Source organism: Syngnathus typhle, linkage group LG7 (genome assembly GCF_033458585.1).
Source record: "Syngnathus typhle isolate RoL2023-S1 ecotype Sweden linkage group LG7, RoL_Styp_1.0, whole genome shotgun sequence".
NCBI lineage: Eukaryota > Metazoa > Chordata > Actinopteri > Syngnathiformes > Syngnathidae > Syngnathus > Syngnathus typhle.
Window position 1 is genome coordinate 10,609,646 of NC_083744.1, and position 26,949 is coordinate 10,636,594.

Here is a 26,949-nt window from a genome sequence, read left to right on the forward strand (position 1 = left end):
TTACGTCATAATAGTGTGAGTTCAAATCTAAATAAATCAATTGGAATTTGGCGGATCATTATTTTTGATCATTTTATTATAGTAATATTGTGACACTAAACGTGCTTATTCCAATGGCTGCATCGTAATGAATACAAAATAAAGCTTCCCACTAGAAACTATTCATATTCAAATAACTGTGCTGATTTTTTACAAGTACTAGTAGCAAGTGAAAAAAGGTCCATATTATATTAATATTTGGGGGGGGGGGGGGCGAGCGTTAAAACTAGTTCCTAACATTACTTACAGAGCTCACAGGCCTTCACTTTGACATCTCTCAAGAGCAGCGTTTCCTAACCTTTATTGAGTAAAAGCACATCACTTATATGGGGTGTCACTTGGGCAAGCAATGTACAAAAAGTGGATAAACAGGTTAAAAATGTTGGATGCACAGTACTGATGAATTCTCTGCAACAACCTACGCAAAACTAGATTATGTGCTTAATTCAAATCTCCTGATTTTTTTTTTTTTTAACACTCAGAGCAGAATGATGACATCTAAAATGAGCGTGTGTTCCTTTGGAAATTTGGCAAAATGTGATGAAACTGTGGGGTTTTACCATGCCATTACTGTGTACAAAGCTATGAGAAATTAATTGGTTACTTGAGAAGGAAAAAGCATACAATTTGTATTTTAATGATGATATCATGCAGATTTTCCCAAAATGATATCCGCTTCGCCTTCTGTTCCTTTCATAAACCAGCCCTAATAGGCAGAGGAAAAGCATTCGATGTCTAGAGAAGAGACAATCTAGTTGTCCTATGTGTTGTGTGCTAAAGAGGCTGCTGAAGTGGTTTTCACACAAGCAGGATTTGCCCCACAATTGTTGCCCTTGCTATGATTTAAATGGCATGCCATAAACAACAATAAATAATGCTCCAAGAAGATTAGAGTCTCCACTCCAAGAGGAGAATGGTGCTGTTCTCGTCAAAGAAAAGAGGATTGGTTTGCAAAGATAGATAGCGCCATGTCATGTTTTTATGGTGGGTGACTGAAAATATATTTAGCTGCAATCAAATCAAATATTTCTGGGCATAAGACATGCTTAAGTCATATGAATGTATTCGCCGAAACTTTCTTGATAATATTGAATCATTTCTACTAAATACCATATTTTGATAACTATACCCAACCCAAGAGCATACATCTCTCTGTGTGAAATGTTACTACTAGACACCTGATTGTTAAATGAATAAATTGTTACATTGTAAATTGTACAGTTTCAGGTCTTGTTTCTAAAACTTTCAATTGTCCAATCCATCAAACACCAAACAAGAAACATTGGCACCAGCAGACATAAACAGGCTTTGCATCAATAAAATATTAATTTAACAAAGAATTGGTCTACCAAAAACACATTTGCTAATTTTTTATATTAATATGACGATGAACTCGACAACTGTCAAAAAGAAATCTATATACACACACACACATAAACTTTATAGCTCAAAGTTTACGGGAATGCCAAAGACGATCGATTGATTTGCTTTTGATGGTTCTTAAAACTTAATCAAAGGAAATTTATGTTGTGTCTGCCAATGAAACACTTTGCTTTAGTGTTCTAGGACATACGTAGTTCATGTTTTTGCTTTGGCGTCTGAACAAAATTGCAATGTTCGACCTAGGAATCTTAATGTCTAACTCAACGAACCATTTCAAATGAATTCTCCATGCTCTAGTTCTCGTTTGTCCCTCAGTGTCAATACCTCAGAGGTATTTTTACGTGTGCCATGCAAAGGAACTCATCACTCTCTTTCTCTGGATTCATCTCTAGAGCCATTCTGCCTCTCCACCTATACTGTAAATGAAAATATGTTCTGAAAATTGCCTCATACGTTCTTACTTTAGCAAATGGCGGAGAATACCTTCTTTGTAATGTTAACGTTCAAAGTGGGGGATAAAGTATTCATTTGTTGTAGTTGTACTAGTAGGTCTGAACCTTTCCTTGATCTGCTTCAATGTCTTGGCGTTGATTGCAGCATCCTTGTTTGATCCTAACTCGCTACCAGCCTCTTCCACACACTCTGTGAGCAGGGTAACTCTATCACCACTAATTGTAGGGCAGAGCTATACAACGAGAAGATTTCTTTTGCTTTTATGGTTGAGTCTTCTCTTAAGAGAGGCAGGAACTGAGTCTCTGGGGATCACCGTACATGATTAGCGGAAGTGATTAAAAATGGAAAAGGGTATCTGTGATCTTTAAGATGAAATAAAATCAAATTCAAGTAGAATTTACTTGTTTGGATCATCATGACCACCTGTCTAATATTGTGTAAGTCAAGCTATTGGTGCCGTAATATTTTGAGCTCACTGAGACATGGAGTCCAGATGGGGTACTGTGGTATTTGGCATCAAGACAGAAAGTAAATTGATGGGAATGCCATGAAGGAGACTTGTGCTCCGCTGTTTAGCTTGCAAAGATCTATGTGTCAAGTACAGAGTGTACCTTTTCTCTCATCCAAAGTTAACTGAAATAGGCTCCGGCTCACTTGCAACCCTAATGAGCAAGCAGTACAGAAAACGGATGAATGGATGGGCGGATGGATGAATGGATGGATGGACGGACGGACCGACGGATGAGCGGGCAGTCAGACAGGTGCAATGCATGAATGGAACATTATATAGCAAACATTCAAACCACCTCTTGTATAAATAAATAGGTATAAGTATAATCATGATAACATAAAAAATGACATTACATGCAAAACAACCACAACCTCAGTTTCTAACACACTCTGGCACAGCTGGACAGTCCAGCCATTATGGATGGCAGAAGATACTTGGCAGGTCATTTGTGGTTTACAGTAATGACATTCGGTGTGATCCCTCTCAGCAGCCCCCTAAATGTGGTCAATAATCTTGTGTGCTCCTTGATGTTTCACATCCTGGCATTGGTGTGGATTTGAAATGTTCATAGGATAAAAACTCATTTCTGCTGCTATTGAAGCCTTGAGTAAAATGAGTTTGTTTTTTGTTCTTTTTCTTTAGTGAGGTGGAATGAGCAGGAATGCTCCATGATGAGTGGATGGAGGAAAACACCACTTTGAGGGTGGTTTTGATGAGGAAATAGCATTTTAACATGGCTAGTACCTAGTAGCTCCAAAAAGATGATTCAGCATGATACTGGTCCTTTAAGTGTGGGTCATATTTACTCAGTCTTCACTAAAGCAACCTTTCCCTCCAAAAAAGGCAAATCTTTGGATTATGTTTTGTTGATATCACATAGAGGAGAGAACACAAGTGAAAATGAAAAAGAGAATGAAAACGGGAAAACATTTAAAAAAAGGAATAAGGAAAGAACAGGTATTGTAAAAGGGTTGGGTGGAGGAGTCAGGAAGACACAGAGTGAAAGGCTGGAGATAGAATTTCATCTTCACAGATGAGAAAGTAGTCTGCATGCAAACAAAAGGATGAAAACACGACCTGCGGCGTTTCTCCGATTGACAGTTGGACAGGCTGCCATCTTCCTGCAGCCCCTCCCTCTCACGCTCTATCCTACTGTGAATCGCCACTGTCAACGATAAAAGCAATGATTGGCCTGCCAGAGGGCGAGCACTGTGCTGTGTCAGCAAACATTAATGGAAAATTACCTGTCAAAGCAGGTGGGTGGAGCTATGAAAAGCATAGAGTGGAAAGGAAATGGGAGGTGAAGAACACGTGCAGGAGGAATTATTAAAAAATCTAATAGCTGCTAAAATGCTCATTAATTTGGCTGGCATTGTGATTCGGCGTGTGTTTGTGTACATGCCTTACAGTCTGCCACTCTTTGTCCCCATCCTGTGAATGAATTCAAGACTAGTCACAGTGAAAGCAGATTATGAGATTAAATGGTGTGCTTCTGGGAAATAAAACAAAAGCTAAGCACAGTGGTTGGATGTACTCAGCAAATGGGGTCCATTCGGTACCATTCCTATGTATAGCTCCAGTGTATAAATGCAATAGGTCATGTGACTGTGTGAAGTATTGCAAGGCAAAATAGGAAGAGAAAGGTTCAACCGACTTTGCGCAGGATAAGCGAGAGCAGAGAATTAGAAGGCTAAATCATTAGCATGGGCTTTGGTTGAGGACTAACCTGCAGAGAATCACAATGACTGCTTTTATCTCTCACACAGTTGCAAGCCTTTTCAAAATTGCCTTGCAAATACATCGCTTAATCCTAAAGGATTAACTTGTATTTGCATGCATGTGTAGCTCCCTGAGGAATAATTTGCTAACAAATGTAAATACGGAATCAGGATTTCAATCACATTGGAGGAGAGACCAATATCATCCTTTCAACCCCATCTCACCTCTTTCCCTTCATTCCTATTTGTATTTCATCCTTCTCGGGTTCCCACTGTATGTTTTGAAATAAGATCTGGTTGCCTCGAAAAAAAAATTGGGTCCCTTCAACAACACTCAGCACGGCAACAGATGTGTGGCACTAAGCGCAAAGGGGAAGGGCAAAGGGGCAATTAGAAGGAGACAGAGGAATGGAATGAGAAAGGGAAATAGTAGGGGGGAAAGAAGAGACACACGGGGGGAAGGGGAGAAGAGGAGAGGGATCACTGGGAGCAATGAAAGGTGCGAGGGGGGAAGGGAGAGCAATGGTGAAGCCCTCGGAGGTTCTCAAACACTTTGCACAGCAGATGCCACATTCTGTCTGGCACAATGATATGTGTGGGCCGCCTCTATTTATACCCTTTCTGTCTCACGTCGAGGCAAGCATACAGGTCCAGAATTGGGTGTTTGCACTTTTGCTGGCTCATTGCAATGACAAAGGTGACAAATTTAAAGAAGAACCAACAAAAACAGGTCTAGCAAGGCTTCACCATGAGCCATGACTAGATTGCAAAATATATATATATAATATACTAAAAATAATATAATTCATGTATGTTTTATTACAATCTACTTTGTAACATAAGTTACCTTTAAAACTCAATGTTGCAGGTGCACATTTTGCTTTCATGACTGACTAGCCAAGTTGGCAGGCTAAACCTCAATGAGAGCTGTGAAAATGATCAAACAGTGCCTTTTGGATCACCCTAGTTACTGAAAATAACCCAGAATTGGAACAGGGATAGTTCTTTTAAGGATGACAACCAATGGGGAAGTAAAGGAAAACTGAAGTCTTACTGTGTTTATTTTGGTATTCATCACACATCTTTACTTTCAGGGAGAAATGCTTGACAGAGCTGAAAAGCATGCAAGGTGTTCATGTCCATACTATTTGTGCTCGCTGCTTTGTTAAGCAAAATGCCTTGAAATATGTAGTTTTTGTCGCACTAACATGTACTAAATCTTACAGAGGCAGACGTCAGAAAAAAACACCACTCTGCACAGTCATCAATGTCAGTGACCAAGAAATGTCAGCAATAGAAAACAAGCAAGTTGAGCACACATGAAAATGCAAATCTAGTCACACATGCACAACTATAGCTAGATACACATTTCTATATGACCTTGGATTTTACATGCAAAGTCACCAGCTAGCTCAAGAAGCAGATGGCATTTTAAAGTGGCGCAAATATTGTATCCAGGTGCGATAAAAGAAAATTGGAGGCAATCCACAAAGGGTCACCTTTGAAATCATGAGAATGAAAATCCAAACCTTGTCTTTATTAATTATGTGTGCTAGAGGAAGATAGACATCTTAAATGGGGCTGCCTGATGCTCTTGTCATGGTGCATTGAAAAAATGAAATCAAACCCATATTGAACGTGTGCACTGCAGCTGTCAAAAGCACAGAGCATAAAAGAATTGTGAATATTTCTATGAGGGAGAACAACAGCAACACTTCCTGTACTTTGAAGTGTCCTTTTACTCTTTCTCACACATGCTGCAACCTCCCTCCCCCTTACAAACTCCATTGGCAAGCCATCAATCTACACTTTCATCTGCTGGTGTGCCTCAGAAGTTCAGGAATGTCCTTATGGTATTTGGTGCTTGGGAATTATGGGAACACCTGGAATGCATAAAGGGGTCCAGCATTAGTGGTATACTAAGAGGTGTTGCTGGGCATCCTTAAATCTATAAAAAGCAACATGATGACATCCAGCTACCCAGATGGATTAGTCCGAGGTTAACTACCTCGGAACTCCCAATTAAAATTGAAAACATAGATTACGAGACTGGTCTTGTGATTCATGCTCGCTTGCCAAGTTTCAACAACATATGGAAAAAATTGTGCAGAGAATTTAAGGGAGGGAGTTTGTTTTTAAAGCCTGGGGGGGTTATAAAAACACAACATGGCTGGGGTCAGTGCCTGACCTGACTCTTGCAGTTTTGCACAACATGATCAACACACCGTCTCTCGATAGTTGCAACATGGTGTGTTTGTCTATCTGTCAATGAGGGACACATTCACGGCTACGGTTTTCTTTCAGTGTGTTGCACGCATGTTGAGCGTGACAGTTGACCGTGTTGATGATGTGTCTATTTGTGAGCATAGAATGCTGTTCTTCAAAGCAGGTAAAGTCCCTACATATTGTTTTATTTTATACAATGACAATAGAGTTTATCTAGGTGTTCTCACATGGAGCCCATACTAGACACCCCCCACCATAAAAAAGTCCTTACCCTAATGGAGATAGTGTGCTGCACCGTATTTTCCGCACTATAAGGCGCACCGGATTATAAGGCGCACCTTCAATGAATGGCCCATTTAAAAACTTTGACCATATGTAAGATATATACATTTGGCCCGCGGGCCGGACTTTGGATACGCCTGCTGTAGTGGCTCAATATTGGTCCATATATAAGGCGCACCTGATTATTAGGCGCACTGTCGGCTTTTGAGAAAATTTGAGGTTTTTAGGTGCGCCTTATAGTGCGGAAAATACGGTATTTAGATATACTTTGGTGAAATAGTTTTTCTTTTTCTGTCTTCTGCTTCCCCACGTAATGCCCTGTTCTTCCTTACCTTATTATTTTCTTTTCTGAGTCCCCCCCCACACCTCAGAGCGCTCAGCAAACAGCTGTGTTTCCTTCAGATTTCAGAAAGAAGAGGGGGAAAAAAGAACAGAGTTGAACCGATTCAAGCCGGCTGCCAGATATCTCTTTTGCTTTTACACCAGATGAATTTAAGCATGACATCGAGATCACAGTCATGCTGGGAGAAGGGAGGAATTCCACCAGCTGGCTTAAGGAATGTCGAACCATGTCTGCACTGAACAATTAAAAGTCAAGAATGTGTCTCGGCCAGCACCTGATTTGCTTAATTATTTGATGTAATTATATTGTATCCCAAACATTCGCATAAAAGACATTCAATACACACAGCATTCCTTAATAAAAATGCCTGGAACGAAACCATGCAGATGACAAGCTCTATGTTATTAAATGAAAAATGAAGTGCCCATCAGAGTTATTTGTCAATGCTATAATTTCACACGCACGCACGTACGTACGCACGCACACACGCACGCAAAGTCTCACAGTCACTAAATGTAGTTTTTCATTTCCTACTGGATGGCCATGAATTTTGCCATTTTATAGTGACATACTGTTTCTCAAACCCCCAGGTGTTCAATAAAACTCTCTCATCGCCTTTTAAAGATAAATGATATGATACAAATCAGTTTCAAATTGAAATAAGATTAAACGAATGACAGCAGCCCCCCAAAAAAGATTGCCTATGTTGAAGAAACCACTTTAGGAGTGATAAACTAAATAAACTTGCTTTCCAACAAAACTGCTTTTGTAGCTGTCTTTGGAGTACTCAAAGGTTTAGCCCCTACCTCCAAACCAAATGATGTTTTTACAATGTACCGTAAATATTTCTACACGTAACCAATAGATGTGAGCAAATATAATAATAATAATAATAAAAAGATAATTAAATCATGAAGGGACACAGTGGTAACAGATCCAGATTTACTCTCTGTGTTACTGGGAGGATATTCCAGGATTTAGGTTCGGAAATGTGTCACTATGCTTGCTCTGGTTTTCTTTTCTTTAAGGTGCTGTTACAGTGAGTTGCGGAAAAACGCTAGACTTGCCCTGCAGGTGTATTGTAATAACTGGGTCTGTCTGGGCAACTTCCTTTTTGAGACAAGTCAGTAAAGCGTGTGACAACAGCTATGTGCTTCACTCGACAAGTGGGGGAAGTCAAAAGACTACAGTACTGTGTATGGAAAAAAGACTTCACAAAGGACCAAGTGTGTCTCCAACCACATGACCACTGCCATGACCTCTCCAATAAAATTAAGAAGTGCTCTGTTGTTCTGCTAGCTGTGGGAGAAGTAGAATCACTCCTTGTGAGAGTCTTGGGTGGTTCTATCACATTACTTGGGAATTCATGAATCTTACTAAATGTAATGTATTGTTCCAAGATGCAGAAATTGCCTATGATATTTTTTTTATTCTTCAAAATGACTGACTGAAAAAGGTCATAAAATCAACAAAACTAGTGATAGACTATAACGTTGGATCATACAATGGTTCCTTGAGATACGAATTTACTTTTTTTCAGGACCATATACATAACTCCCAAAAACTTGGATCATCTACCCCCATTGTAATAAATGAAGTGCCTGATATCCGTCCCAAACTACATTCAAAACTTGCTGGCAGCTTGAAAATGGCAGACTCCACCTTTAAAGAGTTTTAAGACCGTCATATTGAAGGCTTTAGTAATCGCATTTTTTGACACAACATTTAATTTTCTTTTCTAGGTTTAGTTTGACAATGACCTTCAAATACGAGCGTCACTGAACAGCTTGAAGCTTTTTTTCTCCATTCAGCCAAATGCAGTTTATTGTGAAGTAAGTTGAGTTGAGTTCACTGTACCATACACATTGTATCTCATGTTGGTTTTTGCAGGTCAAAGCAAAATAATAATAATATTTATGACTCGTATCTCAAAGATTTAAAATTCTGATAAAAGTGAGATCTTAAACCAAGTTAATGCCGCGGGATTATCAGTCCAATTTTAGCCCTGAATCTCGCCTACCGACAATCGTAGGTCGATCCCAATTCTAGTCATGGCTTCAAAGATAATTTTAGCAGGCTAATCTCGTCCGCTCAGAAGGACGGTGCGAAAGTCATGGCACACCAAAAAGTCTTTTTTCTGCTCAAAACAAATCAGAAACTGTTATTTCCATATTCATTATGTTTGTTTACTCCGAAGTCACGTTTAATCTCGGGAGGTTTTGCAAGATTTCCCATCTGACGTGGGAATTATTCATAAATCAAATCCCTTTGTGTGTGATGTGTTGCTCTTGCCGTGTGGCGGTACGTTCAAAAGTGTTATATGTTCTCATCCCTCGGCCTCGGCCGACAATTTTAAAATCTTGCCCCAGGCTCTACACATCGCCAGAGCACATAAAAGAGAATAGGATTGCACTTTTGTGATGTTAGTCATTGCTCTGTGAACTTGCTTTGAAGTCTTGACTTTGGTATTTTGACCGTCACCAATTTGTTTTATGTCGTGCCACAAGTGGAAAGGAGGAGTGAGAGTTGGAACTGCCTGAGATACCAAGGACACGATCCAAAGCTTTAAAAAAAGAACGCTCAAAGTTGTAGGATGGTGACGGAGACAACACCCAGTGTTTTATTTTCTCTGACTCAAAATGGGACCATCATTTTCAAAGGGACATTATAACCTTGATAGAGGTAATGAATCACTTCTAGGATTTTCTTGCCAACTTGTTGACCTTTAGAAACAAAGCGCCTCTGTTTGTAGATGTGTTGGCTATAGCCGCTCTGGTTGATGGTCTCATTTTGCACTCAAGCCAAAGTCGACTATCCATCAACTCACATCAGCATATATTTGTATTATCGTGCCACAATTATGACAGATTGCCTCCAGTCTTGTACATGCTGCACTTGGTGGTCTCATTTCACCATCAGAAGGTCATGTCAAATCCTATTCAAATGACAATGAAGCCTCTGGTGAGTTGTTGCCTTATCCCACTGATACTGAGGGAGAGAGGCTCGGACCTGGATCCAACCCAAAACAGTTACCTTAAATGCCTGTCCTCATCTCTGCATGCTCGAGTGCCCTCTGCTTCTCTCACTAGACTCTTTGTCAACCATCTACTTAACTGATTGACTCTTCCGACACCTTCCCACTGCTTCACTCATTCCTGCGTGGAAGTACAACATTGTGGATTATGGAAAGCTGCACTGCCTGTGCAGTAGTACAGATTATGATGGTGTCACAAACACACAATTTACATAGAAATGACCAAATTACAGAGTTCTTGCAGTGTCAATAGATGCTATAATTCAAGAGCACCACCTTGGATATGTTACACTCGGAAACCAGCCGAGCAAGGGAAGCAGCAAGGGGTCAGGTCAGCCCGGAGGAATGTGCTTTTTCAGCAGGGTCGAAGAATTGTGTCATCACAAGTCCTCTTGCCCTTCTGTGTATTGATCCTCCCTGCACTTCAGGCACAAAGCTTGTATGACTTTGTCGCAGCAAACTGAGCAAATCACAAAACCTTAAAACAAGCACTTTAAGGCCAATTTATACTGCAAGTCTCAGTGCCTGATTCTAATTTAGTGCCTCTAACTGCGTTTTCTCTCTACTTTGGAGTGCCCATTAATCCACTAACTGGTTGGTGCACCTCCAATGTCCCATATTTAGACCATATTCAGAATTTGGTACAAGCAGGACAAGTCGCAAGTTCTGAAGAACCTTGACAGTGACGACCCTGGATGTTTGAATCAGGTATGTTGAGGCAAGGAGAAAACAGGCAGGACAGCGGTCCTCGAGGACCGAGTTTGGACACGCCTCTGGAACAGTATTCATATTTGCTAAATTACTTAATCATGTTCATTCAGAAATGGGCAGGTGCAGGTCTTTGCATGGATTTTTAAGTGCAATGTGTTAGAAAAACCACAGTGAAAAGGAAAACTTACAAGTCATTTCCATAAGCACACTAATTCTCATTTGCATAGAGATGAACCTAATGCAAATGAGTATGCTCTAGAAAGTGGTACCCTTGATGCAGCAAGGCAGAATAACCTGGAAATACCAACAGCTGAGCATGTCAATCACAGGTTATGATGAGAAAAACTGACTGCTGTGAAATAAGTATTCTAAGAAACTGATTTCACAATCTGTGAATAAAACAAAGAAATACTAAACAACAATATCGATAATCTATTATTCGGTAACATTATTATTATTTTTTTTTTTAGTAGTAGTTGTTGTACCCACCAAGTGTGAAATTACATGAAAAAGTTTTCGAAGTTAAAAAAAAAAGAATTGTGAGTGAGTTGAGGTAAATGTTGTCATATTACAGTGTAACAGTGTGCCTAATTTAGACAATGCTGCCCTCACACTAAGTTTCTGGCAGCGAGGGTGGGCAAAGCTCAGCCATTTTCAAGGACTAAAAGAAGCACATAGGTCGGTCAGCAGAGCTGCAGCGTTAGCACTAATTAACTGAAGCTAAAAACATTATTTGCATTAGCATCTAATAACTGTCACATATGCATCTGTTCAGCGGGTAAGGGGTCCGGGGTTAGGATTAGCGGATAGAACCTGCCAAGCTGTAAATGTGCAGCTTTATGTTTGGTGGTGTGGTCATCACATGTACACATCTGCACAATGATAGACAAGAGTATGTTAGTGATGAAGTCTATGAGTTAAAAATATGTCTTTACGCGGGCTCACTTATGTATCTATTCAGACTCTGGGGTGCTTTGTATCAAGGACTGACCTGGTCATGGTAACATAATGTGTAGCTTACTCTCTGCATTGGCACTACAGTAGAGTGCTGAGTCTCAGCCTCTATATCCCCAACCAATTTCAAGAGCGATACATGTGGATCTCAAGTGTGCTGTGGTTATTTATTCTTTGTTTATTTACACCCTAGAATGTCAAAGGCCTTCAATAAGGACATCAGGGATCTGTTTTCAAAGGTGAAAACAATTCATGTCTCCTTCATAGCGCAGCTCGTTGTTATCTTTGAGTGCCACATTGAAAGGGTTTTTGGGATACTCTCATAATTATGAAAATAAATCCAATTTATTCAGTAAAGAATTCTTCATATCAGGGCATTTACTGTATGTAAAAAAAATATAAAATAATGTGACACTATTTTCTTTATGTGAAGGAGTGTTAATGTTTACATTTGCTTAAATTAAAATTCAAACTCTGCAGGACATTCTGGAGACAGACTTTGAAGGGTGAAGCATAACAAATAAGATGTAATCGAAATTAATCTGGATTTATTTTGTGCAAAGACTACCATGGAGTAAATCTTATGAAGGGAAAAAGGAGACAACCTCAAATGAGGTTATAACAGATTTTATTGTGATTACAGGACAGGGATATTTGCCTACTTGTACATATTGCAGGATACAATATAAGTAGAAATATCAAAGTAACTGTTTCAGCGGTTTGTCAAATTTACAACAAAGCAATAAAGCTGAGGCCTATTCAACTGTGATAACAAATTGATGCGAGGAGGATAAGTAGGGAGCAATGTTTTCCTCGTTTTCCTTCCATCACTTAAAGATTCAACAACAGCTGTTTTTGTGTTTGCTCTGACACGCAGCATTCTTCAATGATCAGAAAATGCAAAACTAAACTGCACAAGCGTTAGATGAATACATTTGAGTGTGTCCTGCTTTAAGATCATTCTTAAGCTTCCCATTTTCTGAATCGCTCATCCTCACGAGGCTCGCGGGCATGTTGGAGCCTATCCCGGCTGTCTTTGGGCAGGAGGCCTTCTGAATTGGCCTCCAGCCGATCGCAGGGCACACATAGAATAAACATTCATACTCACTCTTAAACTTCCAAGATGTAATGAAATGTCGAGCAGAATTTTCTGCATTTATAAAATAAGAATAATTCAAGTATTTGGAATTCAGATTTAGACTTTTATGTTGTTTAGCAGAGGAATGTGTTGTTCACTTGTCTGACTCCAACATGTTTCTTTCTTGAGGAACAAAACCTAAAGGTCCTGACCTTATGTTTGTGCCCCTGGTTTGAACACAGTCAGGCTTTGTGCCAGCTCTCCCAGCGCACCAGCGCCTGGATGTCCATCCCACAATGTGAGAGCCCCTCGAGTCGGTGCACCAGCCCCCCCACGATTGACCCTTTATGGACGGTATCCACTCAACTGTGACTAAGTGACTCTCCTCCCGATGTGCTGTGTTTTATAATGAAATCATTCAGCCATGCGCAGGAAGTCCCCTGCACTATGTAGCCTTGAAAGAATGCCAGTTATGTCTATCCACTCGCACATGGCTTGCCCATTGGGAAAGGAGGCGTTGCTCCGTTAGTCATTTAATGGCAAAGCACCTACATATTATTTTACCTTTTTTACTTTTTAATCTAAAATATTATGTAAAAAAATCGTATTCTCGTGGGATTCATATAAGTGAGAAGAAAAGTTATCAGGGTTCAAACCTTCAACATTAAAGACAGTCTGTGTACACAGCTGGTTCCTGTTTCATTTTCCTGCTGGAGAAATTGCTGCGTGCGTGTGCGTGTCCATGGAGATGATCCTCCCTCTGCTCCTCTGGAATGTTTGCAATGAGCACAAATAAGTGGAAGATCACTTGAAGTACCTGCAGATCTGCGCTGAGGCCTGCTGCGGGCTTCAAGATGCATGACTGTCTGAGCTGGCGGCTCTTTGTACACGTACACAAACACACCCACAAAAGTACCACATGTGAGGAGACCCACAGCACACTAAGGGTGTAATTAAGTCCCACATACTGCTTTTGTGCCATGAGCTATAGGAAAAGTTTCATTCATTGCAGTGTCACAGGAAGAGAATAAATTGGGCGTAAAAACTGGGGGCGATGTGTGATTTACAAAGAGGCTACATTTAAAAAAAAAAAAAAAAAAAAAAATTTAGTTCTTCGTTGTTTTCGCTACCAAATAGGTAAAGTATTGTGAACAATAGATTAAAAGCTCAAAGGATAAAGTGTAAGGCAAATCGTGAAAGGCAGAAAAAGCAGAGGACTCGTGAGTCTGGTTTACACATGCAGACCACAGTTCAACATTGTTTAATCCCTGGTGTCTGCAACCCGTCGTAAATCTCTTTCAGCATGAACAGGCAGGCTTAGATGGTGCCCAGCTGTATGCACAGTACACGTAATACTTGCCCCCCCCCCAGTGAAATTCAAGTCGACATATTTACCAACCCATTACCATGACCTCCTTCCCCACACTTTGAGCACATATTGATCTACTAAGCTGCTGAAGCAGGTGGTTGCACTGGATGAGATTGTTATACCCGTTTAACCTTGTACATTACATCACTGCCATTGTGACCTACCCGGCAAAACCATTAAATCACTTGCACGTGCGTCAAGCATTGATAAACGCCACCGTTTGAAATAATGCACGCAAAACTTATCATGCCGCGAGATGCGCAAATAGTGATGCGCCGTGGAGTGAGTTGGCTGAACATACAGAAGTAGTAAAAGAAACCAGCTGCAGAAGAGCAAGCAGCTGAAAATAGGACTTTCCAAACTTATATCGTTGGTTTTCGCTCGAAAGATCAGAGAAGTCCAATCTGTTATGGAACTAATAAAGAAAGAGCTCTTTTTAAACGGTCAAATAAAAACCATTGCACTGGGTGCTTTGAACACATTCCACAGTTCAAATCCAATCTTTAAAAAATGATAAAGAAAGCCCTCCCCGGAGAGAAAAAGCATTAATTAAAAATCCTCTCGGCACAGTGTAGTCTCTCAAGGAGATGTTTTTTACTCTTTAACTGAACAGACGAAGCTATTTGATGAAGCCCTTTGATCCGCGTGGAAGAAGAGATGAAAACTAATTTCAATTTAGTTAGGAAACAGCAAATCCTTTTGAAAATGCATCGAATGATGTCACTTGTCTCCTCCTTCATAATTCCTGGTAAGATTATAAAGGCTTAGCATTTTCCCGTGGTAGCGTGCCTTTGGCTGACAGGACGGCTCAGAGGGAACATTCATGCCAGTATCACGCATTTATCCACCACAATGAAAGCACTGTAATGATGGGCACAGCGGCTTGCAGGCTGCTAAATTTTTGACAGACCACAATAACGGTTAAACAGCACACAGTGTTTTGACATAAATTAGAGTATATTTAAAAGGAGGGGGGGGGGGGGGGGGCAAGGTATTTCACAATGTTACAATGCACATTAAATTAGTGGACCTCTGACTTGCTAATACAAGTTGGTGAGCAATATTTACATGTACAATACTACACTTTAAAGGCTGAATAAAAAGAAAAAGAAAAGTGCCAGCTTCCTGTACGGCAGCTGACTGTGCAAAAGGATTTTCTATAAAAGCAACCAGATGTTAACAGAAATAAAGTATGAAATATTGAATTGTAAACAGTAAGGCTCGGGAGTTTATTTGATCTGGATTAAAGACCATACGGCAATAATCCAAACACACAGAGCATGAGGGGCTATATGTTACCCCATGCAGTCACTGTTCTAATCTTCACATGTTATCCTAATCAACAGTGTACAAAGCGCGATTCATAGTGTGAGATAAATCAGCAGGGATTAAGCTGGCACAAATAGTGATAAAGTAGGCGTCACATTTGATCCATAAGAGGTAGTTCAGTTGCATACTCCAGACAAAACTGTCTGTTTTGCATCTTTGGGCCACTGAGTCCCATCGTGGATGCTCATAGCTGGCCGTACTTCTCTTTGCAGTCTAGAATGTGTTTGTATACTCTGTCTATCCTGTCCTGGAGGACAGCGGCGTGCTCGTCTGAAAGGAAACCCATTTTGGCTGACAATGGCTCGCTGTCTCTATAGAGCTCCAGCAGCCTTGTCCTGGCATCTCTGCGCTGGTGGAGCTCGGCCACGCGCTGCGCGGTCCTCTTCCTGAACACGCACACGGAGCCCAGCACAGTCTGGTGATATGGCTCCCACATGTTTAACACCCGGAAGCCGTGCACTAACCCGGCTTCGTTGTCTATAAAAACCAGGTCTCCGCGGGGCGTTTTCAGGAGATTGTTGGTGTCCCTTTCCATAACGTGCGCGTCCCATTGCAGGCTGAAAAGATTGCTCACCAGCCGGTCAAAGTTGGCCGTCATGTAGTCAAATATGATCAGGTCGCTCCACTGCATGAGATCTACGAGCTCCTCCGTTGTCTTGTTTAGAAGCTCGGGGTGCAGCCCGCTGCTCTCCTGGCGGAGCGGAGCAGGTGTGACCACCCCGCTCAGGTTGGAAACCCACTCGGTGAGAGAAACCACGGCATGGTCGCTCCATTGTAGTTCACCTAGGTGCGTCCTCACCACCCCCCATTGTTCACTGAAGGTGTTCAGCTGGGACAGCACCAGAGGGGGCACGTTGGTGATGCCCAGCAAGCAAGCAAGGTAATAGGTCAAAGTTTCACCTTGCACCTGGTCCGCGTTGATCCCGTAGCGCACACACGCTTTGGAGCCATCCTCGAAAGTAGCGAGCTGATTAGATATCCTGCCGCATCCTGGCTCCAGCTTTACGACCCGTGATGCCCTCGCCCTGTCTCGCCAAGCCCTGGCGTATCCTTCTGTGAATCCCACCGGCAGTAGATCTTCCAGCCAGGCGCTCCAAAATATGCCATCCTCCACGGGGGGGTCCGATCTGTCTGACCCTCCCCGTGAATTCCCATTCACGTGGTCTTGGCGAATTATTGTGGTCTCGTTGTGAGCCTTGAGTTGGATTTTTTGTGCTGCTGGGACAGCAAGCAGAGTGCGGAAAGTTTTAGCGGAAAGATCCACGGGGAGTTTGGGGAAGAACGACCCGACGCCCGGCACTGCAAAGCCTCGTTTGTGTCGCTCCAAGCGGTCCTCGAGCGAGCTCCACACGTAGAAAACCCCCGCAAATGCGCCCAGGATGAGCACCGCGAACAAGTTGGATGTCAGAACCCTCATGGCGAAGGGCACAACAAAAGATCAACTTCTATTCAAGCTGCGGCTGAGCTGAGGCGCCCGAAAGCGTGTGCGCTCCTCGAGCCCAATGGCAAGCGGACAGCTTGAGGACGAGACTCCAAAGCCGCGTGCCGCTCATCTGAGATGCTTATCAAAAGCCTCCTCGGCGCGGAGACATTTTGGATCTGTCCTCTACTGAACCCTCGTCATCGTTTCTCTTCGGTGATGGAGTGGCTCTCTTCCTGTGAACGCCTCACTGCTTCTCATCCTCTCACTTGCTCGTCTGCTTCTCTCTCTCGCTCTCTCTCTTTCTCGCTCTCTCTCTGCAAACTGGTGTTGCGTGAGTTTGATTTGTGGCGGTGTGGGCTTGTTGAAAAGCTCGGTGGTGAATCACGTGACTCCGTTGTCGGGTTGATGGGAGGTTCGTGCGGAGGAGGGCGCAAGGGAGGAGCGGAGCAAGTGCACCATGCGCTCTGCACTCTGTTTGCGTGGTAGTGGAGGGGATCCCTTTTCTATATTTTGGGTCATGCATATTCTTCTCATTTTAAAACAGCAAAAGAGTTTTCAGAATGACTCATCTCCCTAACTTAAAGTCCGGCTATTCTACACCAGAGAATAATTGTCAATTTCTTTTGTATATGTGAAGCCCTTTGAGACTGCTTAAGATTTAGGGCTATATAGACTTGACTTGACTTGACTTGACTTGACTTCACTTCACTTCACTTCACTTCACTTCACTTCACTTGACACACCAGGGAAGCAAAAGTAATCAACGTATTTTTACTTATGTAAAAATACAAGTACTTGTATAAAAAAGGCTTTTAGTTCAACAATATTTGTAAAAACAAAATGTTCATGCACTCAATGTACTTCAGTGCAAAATAAAAAGAAATTTACTGTCAGTGTCCCAGAAGTCACCACTACACACTTCCATTTTCTGTCATTTTAGGTATCAGTTGGACAGTAGTGAGGCCATCAACATTTAACAGCTTAGGCTTGGCAGTTTAAGCCTGTCATTCCCTTGCCCGTCATCCACCAAGTGACACTAAACCAGCATTACAAAATTGCAGCCTGGCACCAAATAATAGGTTCGTACTGACTTCAGGTTGTTGAACATTATAATCTTGTGTTTGAAGCCCTTTGAATAACCTGGAAGGTAGCATGAGAAAAGGCTTTATCATACTCCGAAGCATTTGCCGAATCAAGATTTTATTGATGCTGAGATCCAATGCAGCCCCCAGGATAAATCGTCCCTGGTTTTGCATGAATGCCACCTATAGGTTAGTGTTTCCAGAGTACCAGGCCTTCCACTGAAATACCTCAAGGAAAAAGATGGCTAATTAGCTTTAGATAATGACCTAAAATTATATATATAAATATAAAACATATATATACTTCGGTTGAGTAGAATAATAATATGCACTTGATTATTTAAAACAGTTTGCTTCTGAAGTCCTTAACACAGCACCACCTCACAGGTTTGAGATAATTCTTGCCTCTATGTGGGTGTTGGAACAGAAGGGGAGGAACTGGTCGTCAAGCAGGAAAAGTTCCAAAGGTGAAAGTCTTGGTGCGTGAAATAGCACTAAGCTTTTGTTTGTTTTTGTTGCTGTGTCTCAGGCTGGTTTGAGTTACCAAGGAGAGACCATATGTATGTGTTTCCAGCCATACTCCACAGATCAGTCATCCGGTGCCCAACACATGTATTGTGTCTAATTCATAATTCAAATAATTTCCATATGTTGCATTTTTTTTCTAAATGGGAAGTCAAGTCCCCAATTGTCTGAACATGGAATTTTTATTTATATTGTGGTTGAGGAATGTGAATTAAGCAGGAAAATCTACCTGTTTCAATCGAGTTGCATGCTAAGCATGTCTGCCTCAGAGTACTAAGGTTCCTAGTACTTTGGCTTCATTTTGCAATTTAAAAAACATACGTATTAGTTTAAATGAATATCCTAATTGTCCAAAGGATATGTGGGATAATTGTTTCAGAAAATGGATGGATAGACGCAAAAACAGTGGCATTAATAGTCCTCAAATCTCAGTGATGAAATCTCGAGTATTCAGCTAATTGTGCTTTTTTTAACACGGCTCCTTCAGTCCTTCAGTAGATTCTCCCTCGCGGCTCAATCTTTTGTTGAAAGCTGTTTCATCTAAATTAGTCTTCAATGCGTCTGCATCCCAGATAACTAGATAGCAAGACTCCTTTAAAAGACATTCTTAAAAAATGGTACGGACAAGGTCAGTAAAGTATTTGAATCTATGCGTATTGGAACTAAGCACATTGCATTTTTTTTGTCTGCCCTCCAAAATCCTACTTCACAATTTGTTATGCTTTCACTTTGGAACCTAATAAGTAGCTAAATATCAGCATAATTCTCATGGGGTCTGAATAAGACCATGAAAGTGCATTGCTGGAATTCCGTCCACTGTGTGTTGCCTTTTCGTAGTCTACATGTATGCACTGGATCAGTGTGCAGCTGCAGCCTGCTCAGGTTCAGGTCTCTCAGCACAAGTGTGGGCATGTTCACATATCAAAGCTATCTCTTTCTTGCCAGGTGTTATCTTGCAGGTCAGCAAACGGCCCCTCCTGCCACATTCCTTCCCCATGTTTCCTCATAAAAAACCCCACAGAGCTCCCCAGAGAGTCGTAGCGCTGGGCTAGCTTTTCTCCATAGTGGTGTTCGCCTATGGTCAAGCGCTACGGTGATACACGAGAACCAAAGGACATCTGTCATCCTGTCTGCAAAGACGCAATGAGCCCATCAACGGCCGTCTGAGCACGCCACAGCTGCGATGCGAGCTCGGGTTCTCTGCGTGGTGCCGCTCTGTGCAGATGGTCAGAAGAGGGCACATGAGACTTATTGGGGGATCAGGACAGAGGAAGAGAGAGCTTCTTTTATAGTCTAAGGTTACTTCACACATAGCAATAAGTCATACGTCTCCTGACACTTTGCAGCGCTTTATCTTCTGGACTGAATAATGAATGTGCACGTTTTCCATTAGTGTTGAAAGCTACAATTATTTCACAGGGCTCGGCCGGCAATTACTTATATTCTGGGATTGAGGACAGGTTGTCTATGTGTCCGTGTGAGTATGTGCGTGTGTGAGAGGGGCCTTAATCTGAATAAATTTGAATAATATGATGAATTCCTTGTTAAAAAGTTTTTGAAAAAAAAAAAATTCTCTTTTTGGTTTTACATCTCTTTTGTAGGTTCTAAAATGAAGACAGGATGGCTAACAAAATGTAGTTGTAGTTCACTACTTTCAAGTATGCTTGAGCACCACAGAACTTTACCGTAAATAACACAGAGGCTTACCACAAACATAGCCAAAGTTGTGTGGGACAATGTTTCTTCTGTTTTATGTTTAGTTTGAAAATAAACTTCGACTGGAGGTGGCAGTAAACAGCTTCAGGCCTCTCTCATGAAGAAGTGCTCTATCTGTCATATTGCAACATGTTTTGAAGGGAGTTGAGGTGTGTTCACTGCCGCCACACAGCACTTGCATCACATTTATTTTTCACAAGTCAAAGCAAAATAAATCAGCTGGGCGACGACTTGTAACTGGAAAAACAAGTCGGATCACGTCTTTTGGGGCACCAGTGTATTTTGAGTTGAAGGAAACTTATCTTGGAATCCTGTCTGTTTCTTTTCACATTTATGTTAATCAATGTTTTGTTAGTCTGTTCAGCCTGTGACTCTAAGTGTGCTTTATGTTTTTCCTCCGCTGTTCAGTTGAATTTGACATAGTATGGTCTAACTCAACCCTACAATGGAAAATGTATTTGCAAAATTATTATTTTGTTTTTAGATGTGGAGATATAGTAGTTTTTAAACCTTTGTATTCATTTATTTTTTTTACTTTGCAATGTGGTTTCCTGTAAGTCTGCAGCCTGTATGCTTTTGTTCCATTTTCATGTACGTAACAAGGGAGGTCCAGAATTCCTTGACAATGAGGTCCAACTGATATGAGATAAGGACAACCTTGAAGGCGGATCGAGTGTCTCTCCCCACAAGTCGTTAATTAGGGTGCAATAAACACCAATGTTTAAGAATAGTCAAGACTCCCCCCTTGACTCTTTGTCAATGTCAGATGGCTGCAGATTGCATGACACTGCACCCTTGAATCACTTAACCCTTTTTTAATGTCAGCTAATACTGCAGAACAGTGCCTAGACTGTTCTGAATTGACTGAGAAAAACAATTCACAATTTACGTAGTCAGTTGTGTATTTGTTTATATCTCAGTGCAGTGTTTGATGTCATCTTAAAACTAGCCTGCAGTCTGCTGCTATCTCAATAGATGTTGAAGTCTCTGAGCGACTGAGGAGAATGAGGCAGGCAGCCCAATATGGAGGAAAACCTAGCGATTTTGCTCTGCAGGGACCTGCGCTTGGCATACAGCCATCAAAAAGATGGACAGTTTTTCTCCATTCAGTGCAATTTCTGTTTCCCGTCTTTGCCAATTTCCTCCAACTCAAGCTTAATGACCAATCAATCAATGATTGCTAATGAAAATAGAGGTGTCACCGAATGCTGCATTACTCCCCCAACCAAGATGCTCATTGTTGCTTTCATCTGGCACTAAGACCACTTGATGAGTGATGTTAACAACCTGTCGAAGAGAGGATGATTGTCATTCTGATGCACATGAGGGTTCTATCATGTTTGAGAAATCAGGAGAGCGTGTAGCTTCCATCCACTTGATTAAAGAATCGGTGTCCAATTTCCTGGATTTCACCCCTTGACCTGCGTGCCAGAACCTCTATTAAATAAATCAGTGAATTATTCTACTTTACCTTCCTGTTAAATAACTTATTGACTCCAGACTCCAGTGCGTTGTGCCAACACTCGCGTTTAAACAACTCTAGAGCATGGGGTCAAACTCAAGGCCCGGGGGCCAGATACGGGCTATCACATCATTTTATGTGGCCTGCAAAGTTTTGCATGTGTCATTACTTAAATTACAAATTGCCTTCACTTAAAAAAGATAGAGATATTGTTTGCAATTTTTATTACCATTCGGCTTTCTAAAATATTTAAACAGTTCTCTGACTTCAAAACTAGTTATTCATCAGTTTGTTTTGTAGCCTATACTATATATAGAAGACGTTGACAATCATAAAGGCCCTTTGAGGGAAACTATGACTACGACGCAGCCCGCGGCAAAAATGAGTTTGACACCCAAGCTAGAGGGTGTTAAGCATGTGTTTGTTAATAGATATGTTAAAGAATGAAGGCATTGATGATTTTTACAGATCAAATGCATCTTTTTGTAGTTATGGCTACTGCTGTATGTATTGGCTCTCCAAGGGCCAGGTGGTCAGTAAGAATTTGAGATGGTTCTTTGATGTCCTTCTAACATCCATCCATCCATCCATCCATCCATCCATCCATCCATCCATCTTTATACCGCTTGTCCCCACGGGGGTCGCGAGTGCGCTGGAGCCTATCCCAGCAGTCATTGGGCCGCCTTCCTTCTAACATTTCGGCAATAATGTCGCAGTTGGAACCTATTGTGTGAACAGCGTGAACTGCTTGCTCTCATCAGATCAAACCGGAATGAATCTCTGCTATGTGCCTATTCTTTTGTTACTGTTGTCTTCTGTAGCTTTCAAACCAATCCGCCACAACTATAGATTACACTGAGAGACAGCAACAATGGAAACTAATGGCAATCAACATATCAAACATTTATTAGAATAAGGAAACTTTACAGTAAAGCATAAAAAGGACACTTGACACTAAAGTCATACCCTTTCTTCCAGCCTTAAATAAAAACAAGGGCCTCCTTTCAATAAATGATCACCTTCAGTTAGACACTGGAATTGGAAATTATTGGACCCTCCTGCCCATTACCATGTCAAAACAGCTGCTTTGAAAAAGTAAATCAAACAAATCAGCAAGTAGAAATTGGAGTAAAATCATTAAATATGCAAACAAATGAGCAATACATTCCACTGCATACAACATGTACAAAAATATTGACAGAAGAAAACACCTTGGATAGAATTTACAATGGATAAATCAAAGACATTAAATGCAAAATTGTAATACTATTATTTTATTGTATACTAAATTGTAAAAACTAATACAGATGTGTGTTTTTGTTCTTTTTCATGGTTGTCCTGATGACAGATTGAGGAAAGTAATTGGCCATGTTTAAGGAAAACAAGCATGACCGTTGTGACCCAAAAAGGTGGACGGTATTGACAGCACCCTGCTGGGATGACAGCTATGCAAACAAACACACCTCATGTAAAAGTCTTTTGCGTAACCAAATGAATCTGTTCAGTCTTGACAAATATACATAAATGTAGTACAGCCTGTACAAGCTGTTTTAGTAAAACAAATACTGTCTCTCAAGCAGGAATCCACATTCTTGATTCCTATTTATCCCTCTGAAGTATGTTGCATAATCGACATTCCACTTCCCTTGCTATATCAGTAAATCCGACAAATTCTCAAAACACCATGCGAGACGTATTTTCACATTGTCACTTGCTGAACAATTGGAATCCGCTTTATTTCCCTCAAGGTGGCTCGTGGGTGGGTAGTATATGTCATTTATGGTGTTGGCCTTGTGCAACAAGCCTTAGCTGTTGGTGTAGGTGTTGCAGTTATTCCACTTGCAAGCTTTGCTCGTGCATGGAACATCACTTTGATAGATTTGTGCCCCTCGGGACTTGTGTCACTGTTGGATGTCAGAACATAGATTACGCTGTTTAAGGAAGAGTGATCACTCCTATTAACAGCAAAGCAAGTCCAATTTAATAAATGAACGTTGTGGGTAGAGGCAGTACGTGGCTTTTTACCGGTAAAGGGAGGGTGGAGAAAATTGATCAAACAGTCAGCCTTCACAGAGATCAGGGAATATAAGTAGAAAACAAATGAAATCAAAGCTATTAGATATGCTATTTTGTTGTCCAGTGAGAAATGCCTTACATATTTCTTACTAACTGAGATTCTAATCCCTTGTTTCCGCTTTCCTACTCTTATTGGCCAGTTGATGAGGGGAAATAGTAAACATACCAACAACAATAGGCCATTGGACACATTTTACAGTATCTGAATGGATTTGTTCTTGTAAATATTTTATAGTTTGATAAAAGTGAAGGCATTGATTCCACATTCTTTACTATCCAAGCCTATTTAGGATTCCGTTCATGTTTCCATGAAGGCCATTGTATAGATTTATAGTCTCTGACTCCCTCTAGAGGGAGAGAGGGAGAGTCAAACAACATCAAAATCTTAAACGGTGCTCACGAGAACGTTTTCATCGCTGCATGTTGCTGATTAAAAGTGACCTTTAATTAACATTAGCTGAAAACGCAGTCTTCACCCGCGGCTATTTGAAAATAGTTTCTGTGGTGGCTTTACTGAAAATGTCAATACATTTCCAAGGCTCAATTGTTAAATTTGTCTAATTTTCAATGATCAGGAATGCTTATTCAAACTACTGCTTCTGTAGTTGTACTTGGAAAGCTTATGTGATGAATGCACCATTAGTGTGCACCAATAGTCCTGTAAAATGCATTTTAAAAAAAGTGCATGTAGGCACCATAACTACTGTGCAGTGCACTGCTGATAGTTTATGCAAATTAGACAGAGAAATAGACCAGCAGTTATCAGGGGGAATTTAGTTTTGTTCTTTGAGAGCATGGAGTGCAGCTATTTCTGGCAACTATTTTCAATGCTTTCAAATATCTCAGTTTGATCCGATAGAGACATATGCAATTGTAGTACATCATCTTTTTTTGGACCAATCCAACCCATTTTAAAATATTTAGCACTCGTGAACAACACTGCTTTAGTTCGTGTGGTGTTGTTGTTTTCTGTATGATCAAGACTTAAGCTTATTTTCCAAAACATGCATTTTCCCATTTTTTGCCGCAAGCCATTTCTCTACTTCAGAAAGTTACATGAATCTTGAGACCTTGATACTTAAAATACATAATAAATAAACTATGTATTAAAAATCCCACATAACTCCAAAAACAGGTATTATATCTACAGTATACTTATGTTAACATTGACATTGCGTACACTATTGATTTGAAGTATTCATACCAAAATAATTATAATTTGCAATGGCGAAGAAATTGCTCAACAAGAGGGTTACAGTGATCCTCTAGATGGTGCTCATGTTTTTTTTTGATAAAGACTAGTAGAATAAAATGTATTACATTTCCGCTGCATCTTTAAACCAAGAGTGCCATCTAATAGAGTCAAAATATCCCAAGTACTTCACGAAGCTTCATTTGTTTATAATGTACATTTCAATTAAAAAACAAATGTGTTCATTCATTATTGTATTATTGGTTACCTATTAAATACCATTCAAATCAAGAAAGGCATTTGTTGGCACTCATGCCAGAAAATCATTCACTAATACCGCCATTGAAACTAGTCACTGCACCATAATCACAGTACACTATAACCAGCCAATGTCTTTCTTTAGGCAGCCAACGAGTGACAAGTGAAGTCCGGTCTGTAGGTTTGCTGTAAATTTCGAGAGAAACGACTCAATGAATACATATTAATCAATGAATACAACCTCGCGTCCTCTATTGATGAGCTAACACTGAGATGAAAACCTTTCTGATGGAGGAAATTGAACATTAGATTCATCCATGATTACTTCCTCACACAGATATTGTAGCTGTGATAGTATTGTTATCCACTATAGGAATTATGTATTTTTAATAACAATCATATTCATCCTAAAAACATGTCACGCATATCTGCTGGGTATTTACCATATTGATGAAGAATGCACAGTGAGTTGTAAAACATATTGTCAAGCACTAAAAAGTGATTTAAGAGACTTTGTGCATACTTTAATTATTGGGGTTGCAAGCTGAAATCTCCTGTCTCTATAAAGTCACAGAATAAACATGCGTAAAATAAAAGTGTAACAGTATTATGTGTGTGTATATATATATATATATATATATATATATATATATATATATATATATATATATATATATATATATATATATATACGTATATACGTATATATATATGATATATTTTTTTTAATCAAGGTCAGTGTTAGATATTCTAAGCATGACTAAATTTGGCTTACTATTTCAACATAGTCCCTTTAGATTCATGTTTTCCCTGTGTGTACTGTATCGTTTTTTTGTGTTTGTTTGTTTATTCATCGAGGCACAGAGAAAGATGTCATGTGGCTAGGAAGCAGCAAATCCCTCCCACTAAACACTATAAAAAGCTATGGGGCACACCCTGTCGGATGACATGACTACAGAGCGTGATTCCACTCCTGTTTTGTTTTCCATGCATGGTCTTATTGAGTGGCTTCTTGTCGATTAAAGCTTACTTTTTATTTTCTATCCAGCATAGTTCAGACAACACTTAATAAATTACAGAGAAGTCACAGAGATCATTGACTCTTGTCTGCATACTCCATTAACAATTACGGTTGCTTAATGGGTAATTGATATCAACTGTCCCATTTCTATATGTACCTCTCTCATTTAACTTTCTCCACACGTAACACTTTCCAAAATAACGATAAAGGATTGACAACCTGGTGGTATTGGCAGGAAGAGGATAAAAAATAGACACCCACTTCAAACCGCCAGTTGTCATGGTTCACAAACAACACATTGTTATTGTAGGATACAGTAGCTGTCTGGTGCCTTGGCCATGTGCTGTTATTTGCCTCAATCACCAAGCAACAGTCATTTTATGATAAACAAGGATAAAGGGAAGGAAGTGGGTGATAAACAAGAGGCCGGGGACTGGATATGTCTCATATCAGTGACTATGTCGCAAACTGTGGGCGGACCTGTTGGAAATGTTCCTCCTCGGTGACCATCTCTTCAGCTTCAGTCTGAAATAGCCATTATAAGAATGACATCTTTCTTATTCTCTCAGTGTGTTGACATCATTCATGTAGGGAGCTTAGTCAGCAATCTAAGGGTTTGCCGTTATACTCATAAAACACAGAAGCACAGAGCACAGCAGAATCTAAAGTCATCTCATAAACATGGCGTCTTCAAGATTTACAATCTTTAATTTGGTCAAAGGAGATGAGAATGTAACCTTGCTGATTTTTTAAAAAGTTTCCTA

The 26,949-nt window shown here is 40.5% G+C and overlaps 1 protein-coding gene across 1 annotated transcript; it reads right to left on the minus strand.

Annotated features, from left to right (window-relative positions):
• Nucleotides 1-15,318: 15,318 nt before the first annotated feature.
• fjx1 (four-jointed box kinase 1) lies at nucleotides 15,319-17,223 on the minus strand. Its single transcript, XM_061283982.1, has one exon. The coding sequence runs from the start codon at nucleotides 16,845-16,847 to the stop codon at nucleotides 15,615-15,617; it is 1,233 nt and encodes a 410-aa protein (XP_061139966.1). The 5' UTR covers nucleotides 16,848-17,223; the 3' UTR covers nucleotides 15,319-15,614.
• Between the last annotated feature and the right edge of the window lie 9,726 nt (nucleotides 17,224-26,949).

Bases quoted from the DNA above. Each gene is read 5' to 3' on its own strand.
- fjx1 (XM_061283982.1), bottom strand. From the start codon at position 16,847: ATGAGGGTTCTGACATCCAACTTGTTCGCGGTGCTCATCCTGGGCGCA.